This window comes from Crassostrea angulata, chromosome 9 (assembly GCF_025612915.1).
Source record: "Crassostrea angulata isolate pt1a10 chromosome 9, ASM2561291v2, whole genome shotgun sequence".
Classification (NCBI taxonomy): domain Eukaryota; kingdom Metazoa; phylum Mollusca; class Bivalvia; order Ostreida; family Ostreidae; genus Magallana; species Magallana angulata.
Window position 1 is genome coordinate 12,312,420 of NC_069119.1, and position 18,150 is coordinate 12,330,569.

At 32.3% G+C, this 18,150-nt stretch overlaps 2 protein-coding genes across 3 annotated transcripts; one reads left to right on the forward strand and one right to left on the reverse strand.

Annotated features, from left to right (window-relative positions):
• Window positions 1–32: 32 nt before the first annotated feature.
• On the reverse strand, window positions 33–7,306 carry LOC128164042 (uncharacterized). 2 transcript variants are annotated; one of them, XM_052827759.1, is made up of 4 exons: window positions 6,897–7,306; window positions 4,755–5,402; window positions 4,357–4,486; window positions 33–1,041 (listed from the first exon to the last, which is right to left on the reverse strand). In XM_052827759.1, exons 1-4 carry the CDS (start codon window positions 7,069–7,071, stop codon window positions 699–701), a joined length of 1,296 nt encoding a protein of 431 aa, XP_052683719.1. In that variant the 5' UTR covers window positions 7,072–7,306; the 3' UTR covers window positions 33–698. The 2 variants fall into 2 exon arrangements, with proteins under 2 accessions (XP_052683719.1, XP_052683716.1); XM_052827756.1 differs by having other exon boundaries at window positions 4,357–4,519; window positions 6,897–7,303.
• Window positions 7,307–11,955: 4,649 nt separating this feature from the next.
• LOC128163477 (E3 ubiquitin-protein ligase TRIM36-like) lies at window positions 11,956–16,291 on the forward strand. Its single transcript, XM_052827091.1, has 2 exons — window positions 11,956–12,018; window positions 14,036–16,291. Exon 2 carries the CDS (start codon window positions 14,040–14,042, stop codon window positions 15,660–15,662), a length of 1,623 nt encoding a protein of 540 aa, XP_052683051.1. The 5' UTR covers window positions 11,956–12,018; window positions 14,036–14,039; the 3' UTR covers window positions 15,663–16,291.
• Window positions 16,292–18,150: the final 1,859 nt, after the last annotated feature.

Genomic DNA, 18,150 nt, shown 5'->3' on the forward strand with positions numbered 1-18,150 from the left:
CCAATGTTGGTCACTCAGCCATGACTCTTTGAAATCAACAATATTTGTCTGGCTTTTTGAGCGAAAACTTCGCAAAATTTGTATATTTGGCATGAAATCAGCATCATTTTAACTTGTTTTGACGCAAGAGAAGGGTAGTTACTTCCTTTTGAAATCAAAGGCTAAGATCTTGTTAAAATGGTTCTCTATACATTAAAGGTTGTCTTTCAAAACCTCTGCGTATGCAGTGACTATCGAAAAGAATATCCATTGGTGGCTTTTAATATTACTGTTTTAACAACTGAACATTTCAGAAAATTTCAATGAATTATACGTGTTTCTTACTACAACAAAATAAAAACAGCTAAAGGCATTCAGATGTTCCGTGTTATCACAAAAATGATTTAAATCAAAAGCCGATGAAGGCTATGGGTGCTTTGATGTTGGAATTACAAAACAGTGTATGGAAAAATATTATATATCTGACTTATATTATATATCTTTCATTATAATTTTTAAAATAATTTTTGCAATAAACTCCCTAATAAACTTACGAATCTCGTGTGATTTAAGATTTTTTCGGCTTACTATATTTTATAACTGCCTTACATTCAAAAGAATAAGACGTTTTCTTTGTCGTCAACAAATTCTTCTCATCTAACATGTACACATTTCATCAAAATTCGAGTATAATTTCAATATGAAAGAGAAAGAAATAATTAACACACAGTCTGTATTTGCATTGCGGGGTCTACTTTTTCCGCGTCGTCATATTTTTTCTGAGTAAACCTTGAACTATCCGGATAACACACAGTTTCTTCAAATCCCAGCGCCGCCATTTTGTGCATTACTTCTAATCTGTAAATGACGTCAACAATGATGGAAATGTCGATCCGGAAAAATCCGGAAAATGGCGAGTCCAGGTCGGAGACGATGTAACACAGCATGCTGATGGAGAACAGGGTCAGGACACACATCATTAGCTCCATACGGTAAGAGGAGGCCTGGATCATTAACACTCCGTACAGCGAGAAAAAGCCCAGTGATATAAGGAACACCCACCTATCAGGTAAAAAATAAATAAATAAAAAGATAAACAGGATGAATGTGAAACTTTTTTATAATTATTTTAAGGATCCATCCAGTGACTTCTACTTTTTACAAATCAATACGTCACAACATGGCGGTTTTATCCCATAGTGAAACAGCTTAAATCGTCAACTGTAGCGCAATGCATCATTCTACTGACCCACAGGTCCGAGTTCGAATGATGCAGGGACTTTTGGTTTTTTTCATGAAGAGCGTTAATTTTTTAAGTTTATTTTTCCCCTTAAATTGATTTCATTCTGTTATTTTCAAGTCAAAAACATGTTATAAATCCATATCTTTGAGTACACGTGTAATTAAGAAGTTTGGGCTTGTACATGTATGCAGAACTTTTCCCAATGATGTGAAGGGCCCTGAATATACAATTATATGTATGTATATTAATGCTACAGTTTAACTACGTCTATTGTTCTATGACAATATATTAATCAATATAAAACATATCAGAATAAGTAGTTTGGGTTTTTGGGGGGTGTTTTGCCTCCATACAAATAAGTTTTGTGTGAACATGAAGTGTTTTTACAAGTATAGCTTTTTAAAGAAAAGCTTAATGTCTTAAAAGCAACTTCAAACCAGCAAGTTATTAAAAACATTTTTAGACTGAATTATTTTGCGTTCTTCTACGTACTGTACTGTAGCTTGCATATCGCTTTAACTATTGAAAAATTAAAGCGACAATACCATATACATGTACATAGGAATTTCCTTGGGTTTTTGGTCATGTTCTCTCGTTTTTTTATCGCATCTTTTCGGGCCTTTCCGACAGAGCTCGGAAAACTCATCGAATGTCAATCGTACCTAATCGGCCATTTCCGTAACCACAAATAATATTTTATCGGTTACGGAAAAGGGTAAATTTTATACGTAAGTTCGATTGTATTAGAAAGGCGTTCGTGCCGAAGCAATTCTTTTTTTATAAAACGTTATATAAATACAACACGTTTCACGATCTGTTAAAATGTGAACATATAAATAATGATTAACTATAAAATATACCACAGTCGAGACATACAAGGCTGTTTAGCCAGATACTTCTATTGATGGGAATGACTCTGTTTTGTAAACAAGTATTACCATTAGAGGAATGATTGGCATGTTATTTCATTGGTCATCTTCATGTTAATGTAATACAAAAGTATTACACGCAATAAACATTGCAAATAGGATACATAGAATCGTTGCGAACCGCTTTAATTTGTTGATTTCTGAAATAGCAAGGAATGAATTACTTTTACACTTAAAATGTACATGTAGTACGTATGCTCCGCGAAGTGTACTTCCGATTAAAATTCGTTAGCATGTAAAAAAAAGTTATTTGAATCATTATATAACCGCATAGATTTATTCCAATGCAATTGCATTGGAATAATGTTTTTAGTAACCTATATGTAATTAAAGATTTACATGGAGCTGCCGCTGCATATTAAACAAAGTAGTGCGAAGCGCAGTGCGTGCGCAAATAGTAAAATTTGCCAGATCCCTCATACAGACACTAAAAATTCTAACATCCGGCAATGTTAATACATTCAATGTGCTTTTTCGAGCTCGACCGGATAGGCCCAAAAAGCTGCGAGTGCTTTTTTTTTTGAAAGGTAAGATTGGAAATATTAGAAAAGTGTTTCAGGTAAGCCGTACGTAAATTTGATAATAAGAAAATTATCTCCTTTGCGTCGAAAAACATTTCAGCCAATGAAATAATTGGAAAATTTCACTTCAGCGTTTTCTGCTAATAACAAAGGAGAGGAAGTGCATAATCCAAAGACACTAAATTACTTAAACTCTTTATCCTGCCTAAAAGTTCGTGATGATGCGATAAGATGTCAGTATGTAAGTAATTTTTCACAATAACATTCAAGATGGCCTACTAAATGTACTCTAACTTCTCTAGCACTAACGATCAACAATTTCTTAGTACAATGTGGTAGTGAAATACAGTGTAAGGAGATATTTCAATAATGAGTGATTTTATGTGCAAATCATCAATTTTAAAATAGTTCGACTTCGGCATATACGTAGTACTACATAATTTATATGTTATTTACTTTTTTAATTTACAAGTAACATATATGAATTTGATTAAAAAAGAGTTATAAAACTCAAAGTTTGCTGTAAGTTGTTCGAATATAAAACGATCTAAATAAAATTACAAATCTGAATGCATAGAATAAGTCATGTGCGGAACTAGAGGGGGTTCGGGGTAAGGAGGGAGTGTACCTTTCTTGAAAGATTTGAAGTTTTTAAAAACTTTTAAAAATTACAAGTAACAACTTGTAATAGAACGTGTCGTCGATTCTGTACATATAAGCGAAAATTGCGTAACTAATCTAATTCAGATGTTTGTGAATTGAACAGCTGCGAGCGTTGTGTTTATTTTTAGTTAATAGATCAATAGGACCATTTATTTGTTCTCCTATCAGAATCTTACTAGTTCTCGTAAAATTTTACAAAGAGTTGCAAACCTAGGACAAATTCAGTAACAAGTAGAATAAACTATTACAATTAATTTATTTACATACACATATTCAACAGATTTAGATAACGTAATAAACTGTGAAATTCCTAGGTTAATATAAACTTTCGAGAGCAGCGACACCATTGATTTCGCTTGTAAAGGCAGTATGCCTATAAACAATTTGTTTGATATGTTTTTCACTTATAGGAAATGAACATCGTCTTTACATACTTGAAACTGAGTATAAAAACATGCACCCGGTCCAAACCAGCGCTATTTGCTTTTCGAGCAAAAATCCATTTCTTTGATGACGTTGATTAAACAGTTTTTATTAATTAACAAATAAAATTAATACAGTGACACTCCTACCGATTGATTTATTGAGTTTCATTAATTTCTGGTCGTAAAGACTCTCACACTACGAGATCAAGGCTTAGCAAGGTAATTAAAGACTATCGGAAAGTTAGGTTTAAATATTTACACTTTGATTAAGCATGAGTATGTCTTTGATTCTTGATTTGTAGCGCAATTGATAATTCTGGAGTTCGTGCATTACATTCTCATTTCTCAGATTATAAAAACCGCACGGAAAAGGGATATTGTAATGCGTGCTTTTTTGGATTACTATTCCTATTATTTTTTTTAGATTTAGAAAAGATAAAAATCAATAAGATTTCTTGACATCCTTTAAAAAAAATGGTTCAGCATTGCCAAAAAGAAACTATGCCAAAACATGTTGAATATATTTCAGTAAAAGGAAAAAACGAAAGGTATATCGAATTGACTTAGAAAAACAATATTCATTTGGAAATACTCACATTAACCAATGGGTTCTTGAATGAAGAACACTGAGGTCATCCGAACAAATGTTGTTGAGTCGGGATATATAGTCTATTAGATGACGCTTCATGACGTCATCAATATGATGAGCATCCGGGTTATCTTCCCCTTGAAGTAAATCCAAAATCTTCCAAATAGCAGCTATTCAATAAAAACAGTGATTTCAATTTATAAACAATGTCGCTGGAGCGTGATTCCATTATTCGTTTTTGCAATCATAATAATTATGTTTTAAACAAAAGCATTGACAACATTTTGCGATTCTAAATATTCGTTTGATATACACGGTCAAACATTTTCCAACAGGAAGATTAAAAAAATAGCTTTTTTATAAGTTATTGGAATAAAGAAAAATTGAAGATACAAATATTCTCACTTTTAACGTCTACTATTGACTTGTGGGTAAAAATGGACGCCTTCCGATTTTCAATTTGGAGTATCATATAGATGGCTTCACATTTAATGGCTTGATAAATATCCATCCGGATTTTATGATCCGTTAATTTGAGTTTGCTGGTCAGTGTGGCTGCTTGGTCTATAAAGCTAATCTCTTCCGTTACTTTGGACAGGATTTCGCTTTGTTTTCCAAGCGCAGAAGAAAATGCGAATCCAAAGGATATCGCATACACAAGTCCCGCAGGCGTTAGAAAGCACGATATGCATTGATTATTGTTGGGAAGTTCCGGAAAAGTTTCCTTTGGCCAAAAGAACTCAGTTGTGGAATGGTAAAACAAGATGGCGAACGGTCCTAAAATTATGGTTATCAACGCTGGAGTGCCTATTTTTAGCAACTCTATGGGTTTGTTCGAAAAATGTTGTAGAAAATTAAGTACTTCCAAGTCGAACTGCGAGAGAAAAGCCAAGTCGTTCGAAGTTTTGCTATTCTTGAACGTTTTAGTTTTCCGCTTATCGTTGGAGAACGTTTCGATGTGGTATATTTCAAAATCCACATTATCAACTCGCTTCCGGGATTGCAATTTTCTTACAAATTTCTGAACACGACAAACCAGTAAGAAGCAAATACCTTTAACAAAAAATTAAAAAAAATATTTTATATATGATACATTTGCAATGGTTTTTTGCTGAAATATGTTTGAAGGTAATTGATATGGTTTGTTTCATAATGATTCAATTTGAAACAACTTAAACTTAATGTAACTTTTGTTGGCTTATGGACGTGAAAGAAAGAGTGTATACAGAAAAAAAAAACATAAAACACATTTTTATGAAAACAAATGTAGAGCATAAAAGTACATTAAAAGTAAAGCGCTTTTCTTTATTTTCCGAGTCGACTGCTACGGACAATTGAGCCTAAAGTAATTTCAAAATGCTTTTATTTATAATGATGAAATCCTTAATAAATCTGTATATAGTCCATGTTATAAATATTACCTTGTCCCATATGTTGACTTACAGATTTTCTTTATTTTTTTTTTATTCTTGTCCACAATATTTTTGTGGGAAGGGGCGACATTATTTGTTGAGTTTATTTTTTTCAATTAACAACAAAAGCTAAGATCACAGGCACCTAATACTATTACTGCATATGTAAATAGCACTATATAGGTTGAAATGTTTCGGTTTTTGCTTTACAGACACCAGCGACTGTGTCATAGCCTTTAAAAACTTTGTTGAAATTCATCGGTTTTTCTTTTAAACAAATTGCGGTTATTTTCCCATCATTTCTGTACAAATAGATTGAACAAGTGCAAACCATAAATGTCGAACGCGGTTAATTTACTGAGGTATTTAGATCTAATAATTATTAGTTTACGGATGTTGAACAAAACAAGTCACAGAGCTACAGAACAAAAACATAAGGCTATTTTTGTTCCTTGGAAATATTGTTTACACTCCAAACTACCATATAATATACAGTTCTGCAAAGACTTTGATATATATAATAATTTGCTATATAGCCTACCTTTAGATTAAAGCCTTAATGTGGGTGATAATTGAAGATTTATAATGTGATATTTTTGATAATGATTTGGAGTGTTTGCAATAAAAAGTGTTACATGTATAAAATGTATTAAAAAGGCAGACATAACTCATGAATCTGTTTATAAAACAGGTAAATCAACAAAACTTTATCTTGAATGATTAGAATCATAGTTTAACATTATTTATTTACTTTAAAAAGAACATTGAAAAAAAAGTTGGTTTCTTTGACTTTCAAAATTGTTAGAATGCATGTAAACTAAAATCAATTAAATTATATCTTGAATTTAACTTATACGCGGATTAATTAATTAGTTTTTGAACTAATTAATCAATCAATAAATTATTTAATTCAATCATTTCTTAAATTACTAGTATGTATAATAATATTCACATCCAATCTACAATCAGTTTTATCTGAAGATCACTGTTTTATCACTTTTGTTTAATTTTTAAAAGGATTCAATGTCCCTTTCCCCCTTAATTGTAGAACCAGGTATTCGGAAATCGGTGAAACAGGCAATTTTCACTTTCAATCATATTGCAAAAAAAAAGAAAGTTTTAAAACCAAACTTACCTAAGGTACACAACGCCAAAAGAATTAGTGGAGGTAAAAATATTTCTGTTAAACTGGGAATATGTCGTATTTTCCCCAACACCAGTGCTGAGGAATTTCCTGCAAAAGTCTCGGAAATCTGGCAACCAAACACCAAAACCGAAGGAATGAGAATTCTTTGTAATCCAACGGTCATCGCTCTGCTCTCATTGCACGCAGAAATATAAAGTGTATTAGTTTTTTTTACAAGATGCACACATACACGTACACACACAAAATGAATACCAGTCTGGCTCACCTTTCGACACTCTGTCGGTTTGAATAATTCACTGTTATAGTGAAGGGTCACGTGGCATTGATTCCTCACGTCTTCTTTGGTCCATCATTATAACCGTAACAGGTTTAGATGGAGTAAAGGAATTTCTTTTAAAATAATGGACCGTTTCTGTGGACGGGTTCAATATTTTCCTTCAGGACTGGACGTTAGAAGAACATTAATTAGCCAATAATTATCGATTTTCGTAGACATGATTGAATCGGGTTACGGCCTTGTTTTAAGTATTTATTTGAGTTAACCGTTTCGCTCATTGCGTAGCATTAATGAAATTAATGACAACTTTCAGATTTTATTTTTTCTGAAAATATCGATTTCATTCGAACGATATGAACTTAAACCTTTTGTTGGTAAATGCTTGTTTGCCCTCTCTCGGCTTCGTATTTGGTTTCGTTATGTAGGTAGGAAAACTATTTTTCTTTTAGAGTTAATTACAAACAATTTCGTTTGTACACAAAATCAATTAGCTAAAACACGCACTCTGCTAAGTAGAAATAGACCATAGTTCTGTTGCATATGATACTGATTTGATTTCATTTCCAAATGATTATCATAATTATGATTCTACATGTAATATGAAATTTAAGGCAATACTTAAGATATACACACATTTACTTATCTGGACGCAGGACAATATATGATCAGATATTGGGAAATTAAAATAAAATAAGATACTTTGCATAAATGTAAATAAACAAATCAAAATACAGTGGTAACAACGTTATTGTTGACAAGCCAATCGTGTTAAATAGTTCGTGTAATGTGGGTGATCGTTCGTGTAACGTGCGGGATCGTGCGTGTATCAGGAAAATTGGTTTGCGTTTTTTATCGTGCGTGTTCGTGCGTGATCGTGCGGTTGTTTCGTTTTGTAACTTTTTTTACGGAATGCCAGGATTTATTCTCAAAACAAAGACAAGAAGTTTTTGTAAAACAATGTGAATTTAATAAAAAAAAATTATATAAAAAAATTGACATTTCCATAGCTCATTCAATCCTTTGTTCGGTCGAGTTAGTTTTGCTTAATTTTATAATCATCCTATATCAAGCATCAATTGTGTCTTGATAAAAAATTTCAATCATATTAGCAAAAGCGACACGTTGAATGAAAGCGGCCAGGCTTACCCATTTCCCGTTTTAAACTAAACGATTATTCCCAGCGTTTTTCTTTCAAATGATAATACGATACGCATTATTATCTAATAGAGTGTATACACATTTGTTTGAAATAAAATTTATTTAGACGCTTTAAAATTTATAATAATTAGAAATAAATCAATTATGTACTGTAAATTATGAAAATATTGGATGTGAAAAATCGAAATTCTTTGGAACCAAGTAACAAATTTACCTGTATCCCTCATAATTAAATCGTACGTAAGAGAATTAAATTACATAAACAGTCAACTCCTACGTAAATAATTTTGTGTAGTTTATGCATTATCTTCATTTCTATTACATGTAATTTTCTTTAACTTATGATAGAAGTTAATATTCGTTAAGGAAACAAAAAAAATAATTTGTGTGTGAATCCTTTATATTTGTGTATGGATGTGTAAAAGTGTTAACTCGTAAAATACAAAACAGTGCATGACTAAAGTACATGCCGCTTTTCAATAACATACAAATATAAAGCAATACAAATTAAAGTAATACGTTTCCTTAATTCAAATCTTAAAAATTAATTTTGATTTTGCGTGTTTAATGGTGTAGAATCGTTCGGTTGCGTGTTTAATCGTTTTTGTTCGTGAATCGTGAAGATTCAGTAAGTTAGTGATCGTCCGTGTATCGTGCGTGATCGTTCGTGTATCGTGCGTGATCGTTCGTGTATCAGAATCGTGCGTGTTGTTTGTCAACAATAACGTTGCTACCACTGTAACACATATAGTTTTATGTTTATTCATTTGACAATATAATTGGTTTCAAAATACATACAGTCATGTGTATTATACATGTAGCAATGATAAAACACTGTTTAAATTTTAGGATGGTTGAATGCAATGTAGTGCAACATGAAAACAATTAATATTATAATAATTATATGCTGCTAGTCGTAGTAAACTCTTCTTGTCCAATGAACAAGATATTTACATTTTCTTAGAAAACATAACTTTTTAATGCATATCAAAACGGTTTGGTTTGCATGACTATCACATGTTCCTTAAACACTGACTGCTAGGTAGAATTATTAATATTCCCTACTGTACTATAGTTGTTATTGGTGCAAACGTCGTAATTTCAGTTTTAGCGCTCTTTCGTTATTGTATCAAACAAAAAAATTGAATTAAAAGAAAAATTCAATCATATCCGCTCTATTATTAAATGAAATTGCAATATGCCCCGTATTGTTTAAATGACGAAAAAATTACCGCGGAATCATTTATTTCGCGGGGGCCAATTTTCGTGGATTGTGGGTTTTTTGCTTATTCATGGGGATGTTATTTCTCGGATGAGTCAGACTTCAGTTTCAGTATGTTATCTAAACCTTTTATAAATAGATTTCATTGAGGATGTAAATTCGTGGGCAAGGGTTACCCACGAATACCACGAAAATTGAGCCCCCACGATTTGTAACGATTCCACAGTATATATAGTTTTATTCTAAACAGATGGTAAATTTGATCTTTAGCTTCTCACTTGACTGATAGTGTACCATTTATAAAAGGAAACGACAACAAATATCTTTTAATTGCAATGTATCAATTCTAACGGTTATATTAGTTTGAAAATACCCCGCCAAAAAAAATCACTATAAAAAAGCAAGGCTAATGTCTCCAATTTAATTGATTCAGAATGAGCGCTATTCTAAAGTGTGTGGCTTTCTGTATTTTGTGCCTTGGTTCCTGTCTCAGTGACTGTTTATAAGACTCTAACGCCCCGTTTAGGTCCCCCACATTATGCTGACAGATCCCCAGTATCTGCCACGAGATGTCTCTAGTATCCAAATCTACGTTTCTCCCGTCATCATAGAGTAACAGTGTCTGTAGATCTGTCAGTGACTGTAGACACTGGGGTCGGTTACCCAGTCTGTAGTTACACAACACACTTAACATCTCTGCCACTACATAGGGTGAAATATACAAGACTGGTTCATCGTTTTCTTTGCTTACTGTCTGTTCTAAAATAAGGTCTTGGATTTTATACACATGTCCATAATTATGAAAACGTAAATTATCTGCCCAAGCCTTCTTTAGACGTTTAGACAGAGACCATCCCACTACAATTTCGTTAGTTGTACTTGTCTACTGTGTGATACATGATATAGGGTTGTGCTAGTCTTGCTTTAACTACAGTTGTAACATGAAGCGCCTCTCTACATATATATGTTCTGTAGTAGTACAAAGCAAGATACAACAAGCAAGATTCATCACCCTCTCTACCTGCCAGCTTCAACATGTTACATATAAGGCTGTCTGATTGTTCACGGCCTTATTTGCACAATTTAATGAACAAACGAACATTTAAGGTGCAAGAACCATGGATTTAGATTTACAAGATCATCCGCTGTACGCTTCTGCAACGTTCATTTCTGATAGAGTGAGCATTGTTGGATATATCTTCTGCTAAAATTGATTTATAAAAGGTTTTTTGGAGGGTTTACAATAACGTGACGGTGTAATGGTTGTTTAGATATTTTTTGGTTAAGATTTAAAGTATACTTAAAAAAAATAAACATGACCAGAGCAAGTCTTTACTTTATTGAAAATTTGTAAAGTCAGCTCTTCTATAATGATTCCGTTTCTATAAATATCGATAATATGAAACCTCTTTACTATAACTTTCTTCTGCGCATGCTCACTATCTTGTATAAACTTAGTGGGTACCTCTATAAAGATATTGTTTCTAAATATATCGATGACATGAGACCTCTATACAACAACTTTTTTCTGCTCATATTTTCTAGTCTTATACATCTAAACCACACAATTTACATGCTGGATGCAAAGTACTAATAAAAAACTATGTTTTACTATTACTTAAATAACTTAGAAAACAAATTATTTGAATTGTTTAAAATCTTACTATAATATCGCAATATCTAAACGCCTGATTATGTATTTTCAGGCTAAATCATAACGCAACTTTGTAAAGATTTTCTTAGTATTGGAACCGAAGAGCGCTATAAATTAAGTTTCCTCAGTCTAATATACAAATTTAATTTATGATGATATAAATTATGATTTTCTATTACGTTTTATTGATGAAATAATGTTGCTGGGTAAATTTAATAATTCACTATTTAAAGTTAAAATAAATAGAAAATATTAATGAATGTATTCATAAGGTTATTTTCTTTACTTTAAAACTTATTGAAGTCATTTGCTGATAAATGATACCATTGAAACATATGGCGATCATTTTCATTGTTGAAATGCTGCATTTAGTTTATTCATAAAACACCTAGAAACTATAATATATCAAAACATGTACAAAATAATGTAACTTTAAATCGGCATATATTTGTTTAAAACTTTAAAGTGTCTAAAACATTTAACCACAAAATCACAGCCTAATGAAAAAACAAGCAAATCAGTTTATTATCGCTTTCAGATTTAAAACTACCTGAGCTTTCACGCTATCGAATTTCGTTACAACAAATTAGATATACATACATGGTTGTATTTTGAATAAAGACTATTTTGTGACCCTTTTTCTTGTCTTAAATACGATATCAAAACCCTGTACTAAAAGTAAACCGAATTTCCATACAATCTAAAACTTGGCCAAACATTTAAACGAACAAAAAAATCGTTATCTCACACGTCACTAGACAAAAAAAAATACTTGAAGCCGCCATGTTTTTCTACTGAGGTATGTAGTATGTGAAACAGTTGAACATTGATATTTGCGCTTTGTCATCTTTCACATTTAACGTTTGAGATGTTCATTTTAGTAAATGTATGTATAGATACTTATTGTTAAACTAAGGTCAAATCTTGGTTTCTGAGAGGGTTTTTATTGTTTGTAAATATGGAAGCTTTGTCGTGGTTTTTTTTTTAAGTTTACAAATCACAAAACCATTACCTTTGTTATAACTTATCTTTGTTTCGACGTAAACGCAAACACTTAAATTAGTAAAACTGCTTAAAGAATGTTTAACATAAGTTGTAAATGCGATCTCATTATTGTTAAAAGGTACACAATGAGCAGTATATGTAGAATAATAATTTTAGCCATTGCACAGGTCAATATTAAGCATGCTATCTATATATGCGCAGTTCGACAGCTGTTCTGAATAATTAAAACGGCATTGTTCTGTTCTTTTATGCATACTATTCAAACAAAATGGCACGTAGGACTTCATATTTATTGTTTTAATATCTTTTGGCAACAGTTTTGGCCAGTTTCGGGCATAAACAAGCCAGTTCAAAAATGTTTACATTCTTATCCTCAAGATGGCCGCACATCCCCCTTAAAAAGAAAAGAGTGCCCAGAAAGATTTGTTTACAAATCGAATATTTACTTTTAATCACTGTAAGGGTTAGCATTACCCATTGTCTATAGAAGAAAAATGTAAAGAAACTACTGAGTATATATTAAATGCTATATTAAAGAAGTGATGCTTTATCAAGTACTTCCGGTCCGAACTATTTTTGACACAGCCCCTCGCTTCAACGCTTCAGAGACATATTTTCGAAGATTTACTAGTACTTTTAACATAACTTTATCTGCTACAAAAATGTGATGTAAAATGAATTTTGTCATTCATTAAAATTACAAGTATGACGAAAAACACATAACTGCGTAGCGTAGTCGTCGAAACCAAAAGGTTATACATAACTGTAATCGAGGACCTTTTATTTAGTATTTCTTGTTTGTCAAGATTTTTTATATGTTTAGCTCCCTTGCAACTTTCAATTTGCTTTTTGTAATTTATAAAACTGCAAATCGCTTTAGCTATCAAGGAGTTCATCTTGACGACGCGATGAAAACAGAACTGGTTGTGTTTATATACAAGAACTTACCGAAATAATGTCTCCTAAAACTTTTTTTTCACCACCAGTAAACATCCATATTAACTATTTTCAATTTCGAATCATTAGCCTAGTGTTTGTTTTATAAAACATCAACAACTGTTTCTCGTTCGAGTCCATTCAAACTTATGAGCATTTGCAACTTTGTGTATGTCAACAAACTTGATTATTCAAGTCTTCTGCTCGGTATTTCTATTTAATTAAGTGAATACGCTCTACGGAAAAATATTTAGAGCTAAGAAATTATTTTCAAATTTTATTTCAGTGAAGCTTTACATCAAAACCGGTTTATCCCAGAAATGAAGTACTTAATTGTATTGTGCAAGGTCACGATAGTCGCATAAAACAACGTTGCATCATCGTTTTAAATCTTTGAAAAAAATCAATTCGGGACATATATGGACTGTCTGAAAAGCTTCATAATATAAATCAAATTTGTATGAGATAAATAGAACATCGATAACTGTATTTGCTTTATCCAACTTGTTGAAAAAGTTATATTGGCTCGGCAAGCCTCGCTAATATATACACCATTTCTACTTTTAGATAAAGCAAATATAAAATCACACAATATAGATATCCTCTATTTACCTATTGCATTCAGTGTTTTATAAAGCTTCTTCAGATTCTTACATGTTAACAAATTTAAGAAATTCCACAAAAAAAATTCTGTAAGAACAATCCACACCTAACATCCCATAACCCATACAAAAAACCAACAAGTTATTATTCACATTGTTAAAAAGAAAAAAAATTGCATGCAAAAAAAGAAAGGCTAAATTTCTGTTCGTCTTATTCTGCATATCTGAGAAGATCGTTTATATATATAGTTAAGATTTTTTTATTATTTGCAGGACCATGAATCCTCGAAACAGTGCCCAAGATATCTTTCGATGTCATCTGTGTGAGTCTCCTTTTCCACCACTTTACTGTGACATCTGTAATGTCAACCTCTGCAAAGAATGTGTTGGGGAGCATCTTCTCGACGGATCAGGTGACCATAAGGTGGTACCAATCAAACTGCGACGATCTACTCCTAGTTACCCGAAATGTCAAAAACATGGTACAAGACAATGTGAACTTTATTGTGAACAATGCGACATTCCAATATGCGCAAACTGTGTTTCCAATGAACACCATGAAGCTCACAAGAAAGTTGACATTTTAGAAAAGTTTCAGAGAACAAAAGAATCCATACAAACAAGTTTGCAAGAATTAGAGAAATCAATTCTAATACAATATCAAAAATTTGCATCGGAAATTTCAATCCAAATATCTCAAATTCATATCAATTCCGACAAATTGACAACAGCTCTAGTTGAACTAGGAGAAAACCTTCACAAAGCTGTAGACACATTAATCAACAGGAGAAAAACAGAAATCACCAATACTTATTCAAAATTGTTGGCCGACCTAGCTAACCACGAAAGAGAAATAACCAAAAGCATTTCTGAAATTGAGCAAACTGTTTTGGATCTCAATAAATTACTTGATTCGAACGATATGTCACTTGTTTGTGCATACAAGCTCATGGGTGCTGAATTTAAAGCATTGCCTCAGCAGATACAATGTAACTTTCCATGTTTCTCTCCTTTAGTCAACACAGAACAGCTATATGAACTATTTGGTTTTCTGTTTACTTTTAACAAGGAAAAAAGACAAGTCCGAAAAAAGTACATTATTGAGAAACCCCACGCCAAAATAGCTACAGTCACAGGGTTTAAATCGTTATTCAGCGTAGCTTGTTTAAGTGATGAAGAAGTATGGACCTGTGGAAATAACAATGAAATAAAACTTTATAACCTTCATGGAGATTTGCTGAATTCAATTCAAACCAAATCAGAATGTGCACCATCCGATATAGCAGTAACACGTAGCGGAGATCTTGTTTATGCTGACAGAAATAATGAAACCCTGAACACAGTGAAAGAAGGAAATGCACATGTAGAAATAAAATTACAAGGATGGAGACCAGTAAATGTTTGCTCTACTTCCTCAGCCGATCTGCTAGTGACTATGATCAGTAATAACTGTCGACAGGCCAGGGTTGTGCGTTATTCTGGTTCACTGCAAATACAAATCATTCAATATGATGATAACGGCAAGCCTCTCTATTCAACAGATCTCACTAAATACATCAGCGAGAACAGAAACCTTGATGTCTGTGTGGCTGACAATGGTGCTCATTCCATAGTAGTTGTTGATCACACCGGTAAATTCAGGTTTACATACACTGGTCCTTTGTCATCTACCAAAGAAGTATTTGATCCTGTAGGCATCACTACGGACAGCCAGGGTCGGATCCTGACCGCAGACTTCGATAACGCCTGTATCCACGTTCTGGATCAGGACGGACAGTTTCTCTGCTACATTGACAACTGTGGTTTGTGCTATCCATGGGAACTATGTGTGGACACTAATGACAACCTCTTTGTCGCCGATGACAGAAGTCGAGTAAAGAAAATACAGTATTCAAAATAATTTCTTCTATTGTCTCGAAGAACGAGGAAAAAAAAAAAGAAATATCATGTAAATAACCTGAAAATAAATGCTCTCTGATTGCCCATTACATTTATCCAGTTTACAATAACACACCTATAATATATAAAATGTAGGGTTTTCCATTACACGGCTAAGTCGAATAATCCAGGACTTATGTCAAAAACTCGATACACAATATGTCTTTTTCCAAACCTAATACTTGCAAGCAAAATGTTGTCAAAAAACATTCGTAAATGAGAAACATCTCATTATTTCTGAACATTTGTACGATATTTTCAAATTTGATTTACAGATATGTTATGCTAAATACCTTATCCACGTGTTGTATATCGCTACTTGCTTCCACAAACTTACTGACTTAACTATATAATTATACTACACTCATATTGAGCCTAGCTTATGTCAAAATACTTTGATTTAAATCCTTAATAAACTGTATATATTTCAAATATAGTCCATGTTATAAGAATATTACATTGTCCCATATGTTGACTTAAAGCTTTTCTTTATTTTTTTATTCTTGTCCACAATATTTTTGTGGTCATTTGGTAGGAAGGGGCGACATGATTTGTTGAGTTTATTTTTTCAGTTAGCAACAAAAGCTAAGATCACAGGCACCTTATAATTTCCGTATATTATAATAATAAAAATATATATAAAATGAAGTGTTTCTATTTTTGCTTTACAGAAAACAGCGACTGTCATAGCCTTTGAAATCTTTGTTGTAGTTCATCAGTTTTCCTTTTAAACAAATTGCGGTTATTTCCCTATCATTTCTGTACAAATAGTGAGAACAAGTGGATACCATCAATGTCAAATACGGTCAATTAAGTGAGGTTTAAAAAAAAGTTCATAAGTACTAGTATTTAGATCTAATAAATATTCGTTTACGGGTGATGAACAAAACAATCTACAAAACAAAAACATGAGGCTGTTTTGGTTCCTCGGAAATATCGTTTTTATTCCAAACTGCCATATACTATACAGTTCTGCAAAGACTTTGATATCATGATTTCGTATACTGCATACCTTTAGATTAAAGCCATGTCGTGGATAACTGATCATAAATAATGTGAAATATTTGACATTGATTTGGGGTGTTTGCATTTAAAACTGTTACATGTATAGAATGTATTAGAGTGGCAGACATAACTCATGAATCTGTTTATAAAACAGGTAAATCAACAAAACTTTATCTTTAATGATTAGAATCATAGTTTAACATTATTTATTAACTTTAAAAGGAACTATGAAAAAACGTTTCTTTCTTTGACTTTCAAAATTATTCAAATACATGTAAATTAAAATCAATTTAATTCTATCTTGAGTTTAACTAGTGAATAAATACGCAGATTATTTAATTATTCTTTTAACTAGTTCCTCAATCAATTATTTAATTCAATCATTCCTTCCTATGTATAATATTATTCAGAAGGGATATACACATCACACAAAATCAATATTTTATCATTTTTTTTAATTTTTAAAAGCATTCAAGCTTCCTTTCCCCCCTTAATTGTAGAACCACGTATTCGGACAACGATAAAACAGGCAATTTTCGCTTTTAATCATATTGCAAAAAAAAAAAGATTTAAAATAAAATGTATTTATTGTACACAACACCATAAGAATTATTGGAGGTAAAAATATTTCTGTTAAACTGGGAATATGTCGTATTTCTCCCAACACCAGTGCTGAGGAATTTCCTGCAAAAGTCTCGGAAATCTGGCAACCAATCACCAACACTGACGGAATAATAATTCTTTGTAGTCCAACGGTCGTCGCTCTGCTTCCATTGCACGCAGAAATATAAAGTGTATTAGTTTTTTTTACAAGATACACACAAACAAGGACACACACACAAAATGAATACCAGTCTGGCTCACCTTTCGACACTCTGGTAGTTTGAATTTACAGTGTAATAGTGAAGGGTCACGTGACATTGATTCTTCACGTCTTCTTTGGTCCATCATTATAACCGTAACAGGTTTAGATGGAATAAAGGAATTTCTTTTAAAATAATGGACCGTTTCTGTGGATGGGTTCAATATTTTCCTTCAGGACTGGTCGTTAGAAGAACATTAATTAGCCAATAATTGTCGATTTTCGTGGACCGGAGTGAATCGGGTTACGGCCTTGTTTTAAGTTGTTATTTGAGTTAACCGTTTCACTCATTGCGTAGCATTAATGAAATTAATGACAACTTTCAGATTTTATTTTTCTGAAAATATCGATTTCATTCGAACGATATGAACTTGCACCTTTTGTTGGTAAATGCTTGTTTGCCCTCTCTCGGCTTCGTATTTGGTTTCGTTCTGTAGGTAGGAAAACTATTTTTCTTTTAGAGTTAATTTCAAACAATTTCGTTTGTACACAAAATCAATTAGCTAATTACCTGTCTGAGTTAACTCCAACAGGAGAGTAAACGGGAGATTTCTAAAGAAAACATTTACCTGTACATCAAAAC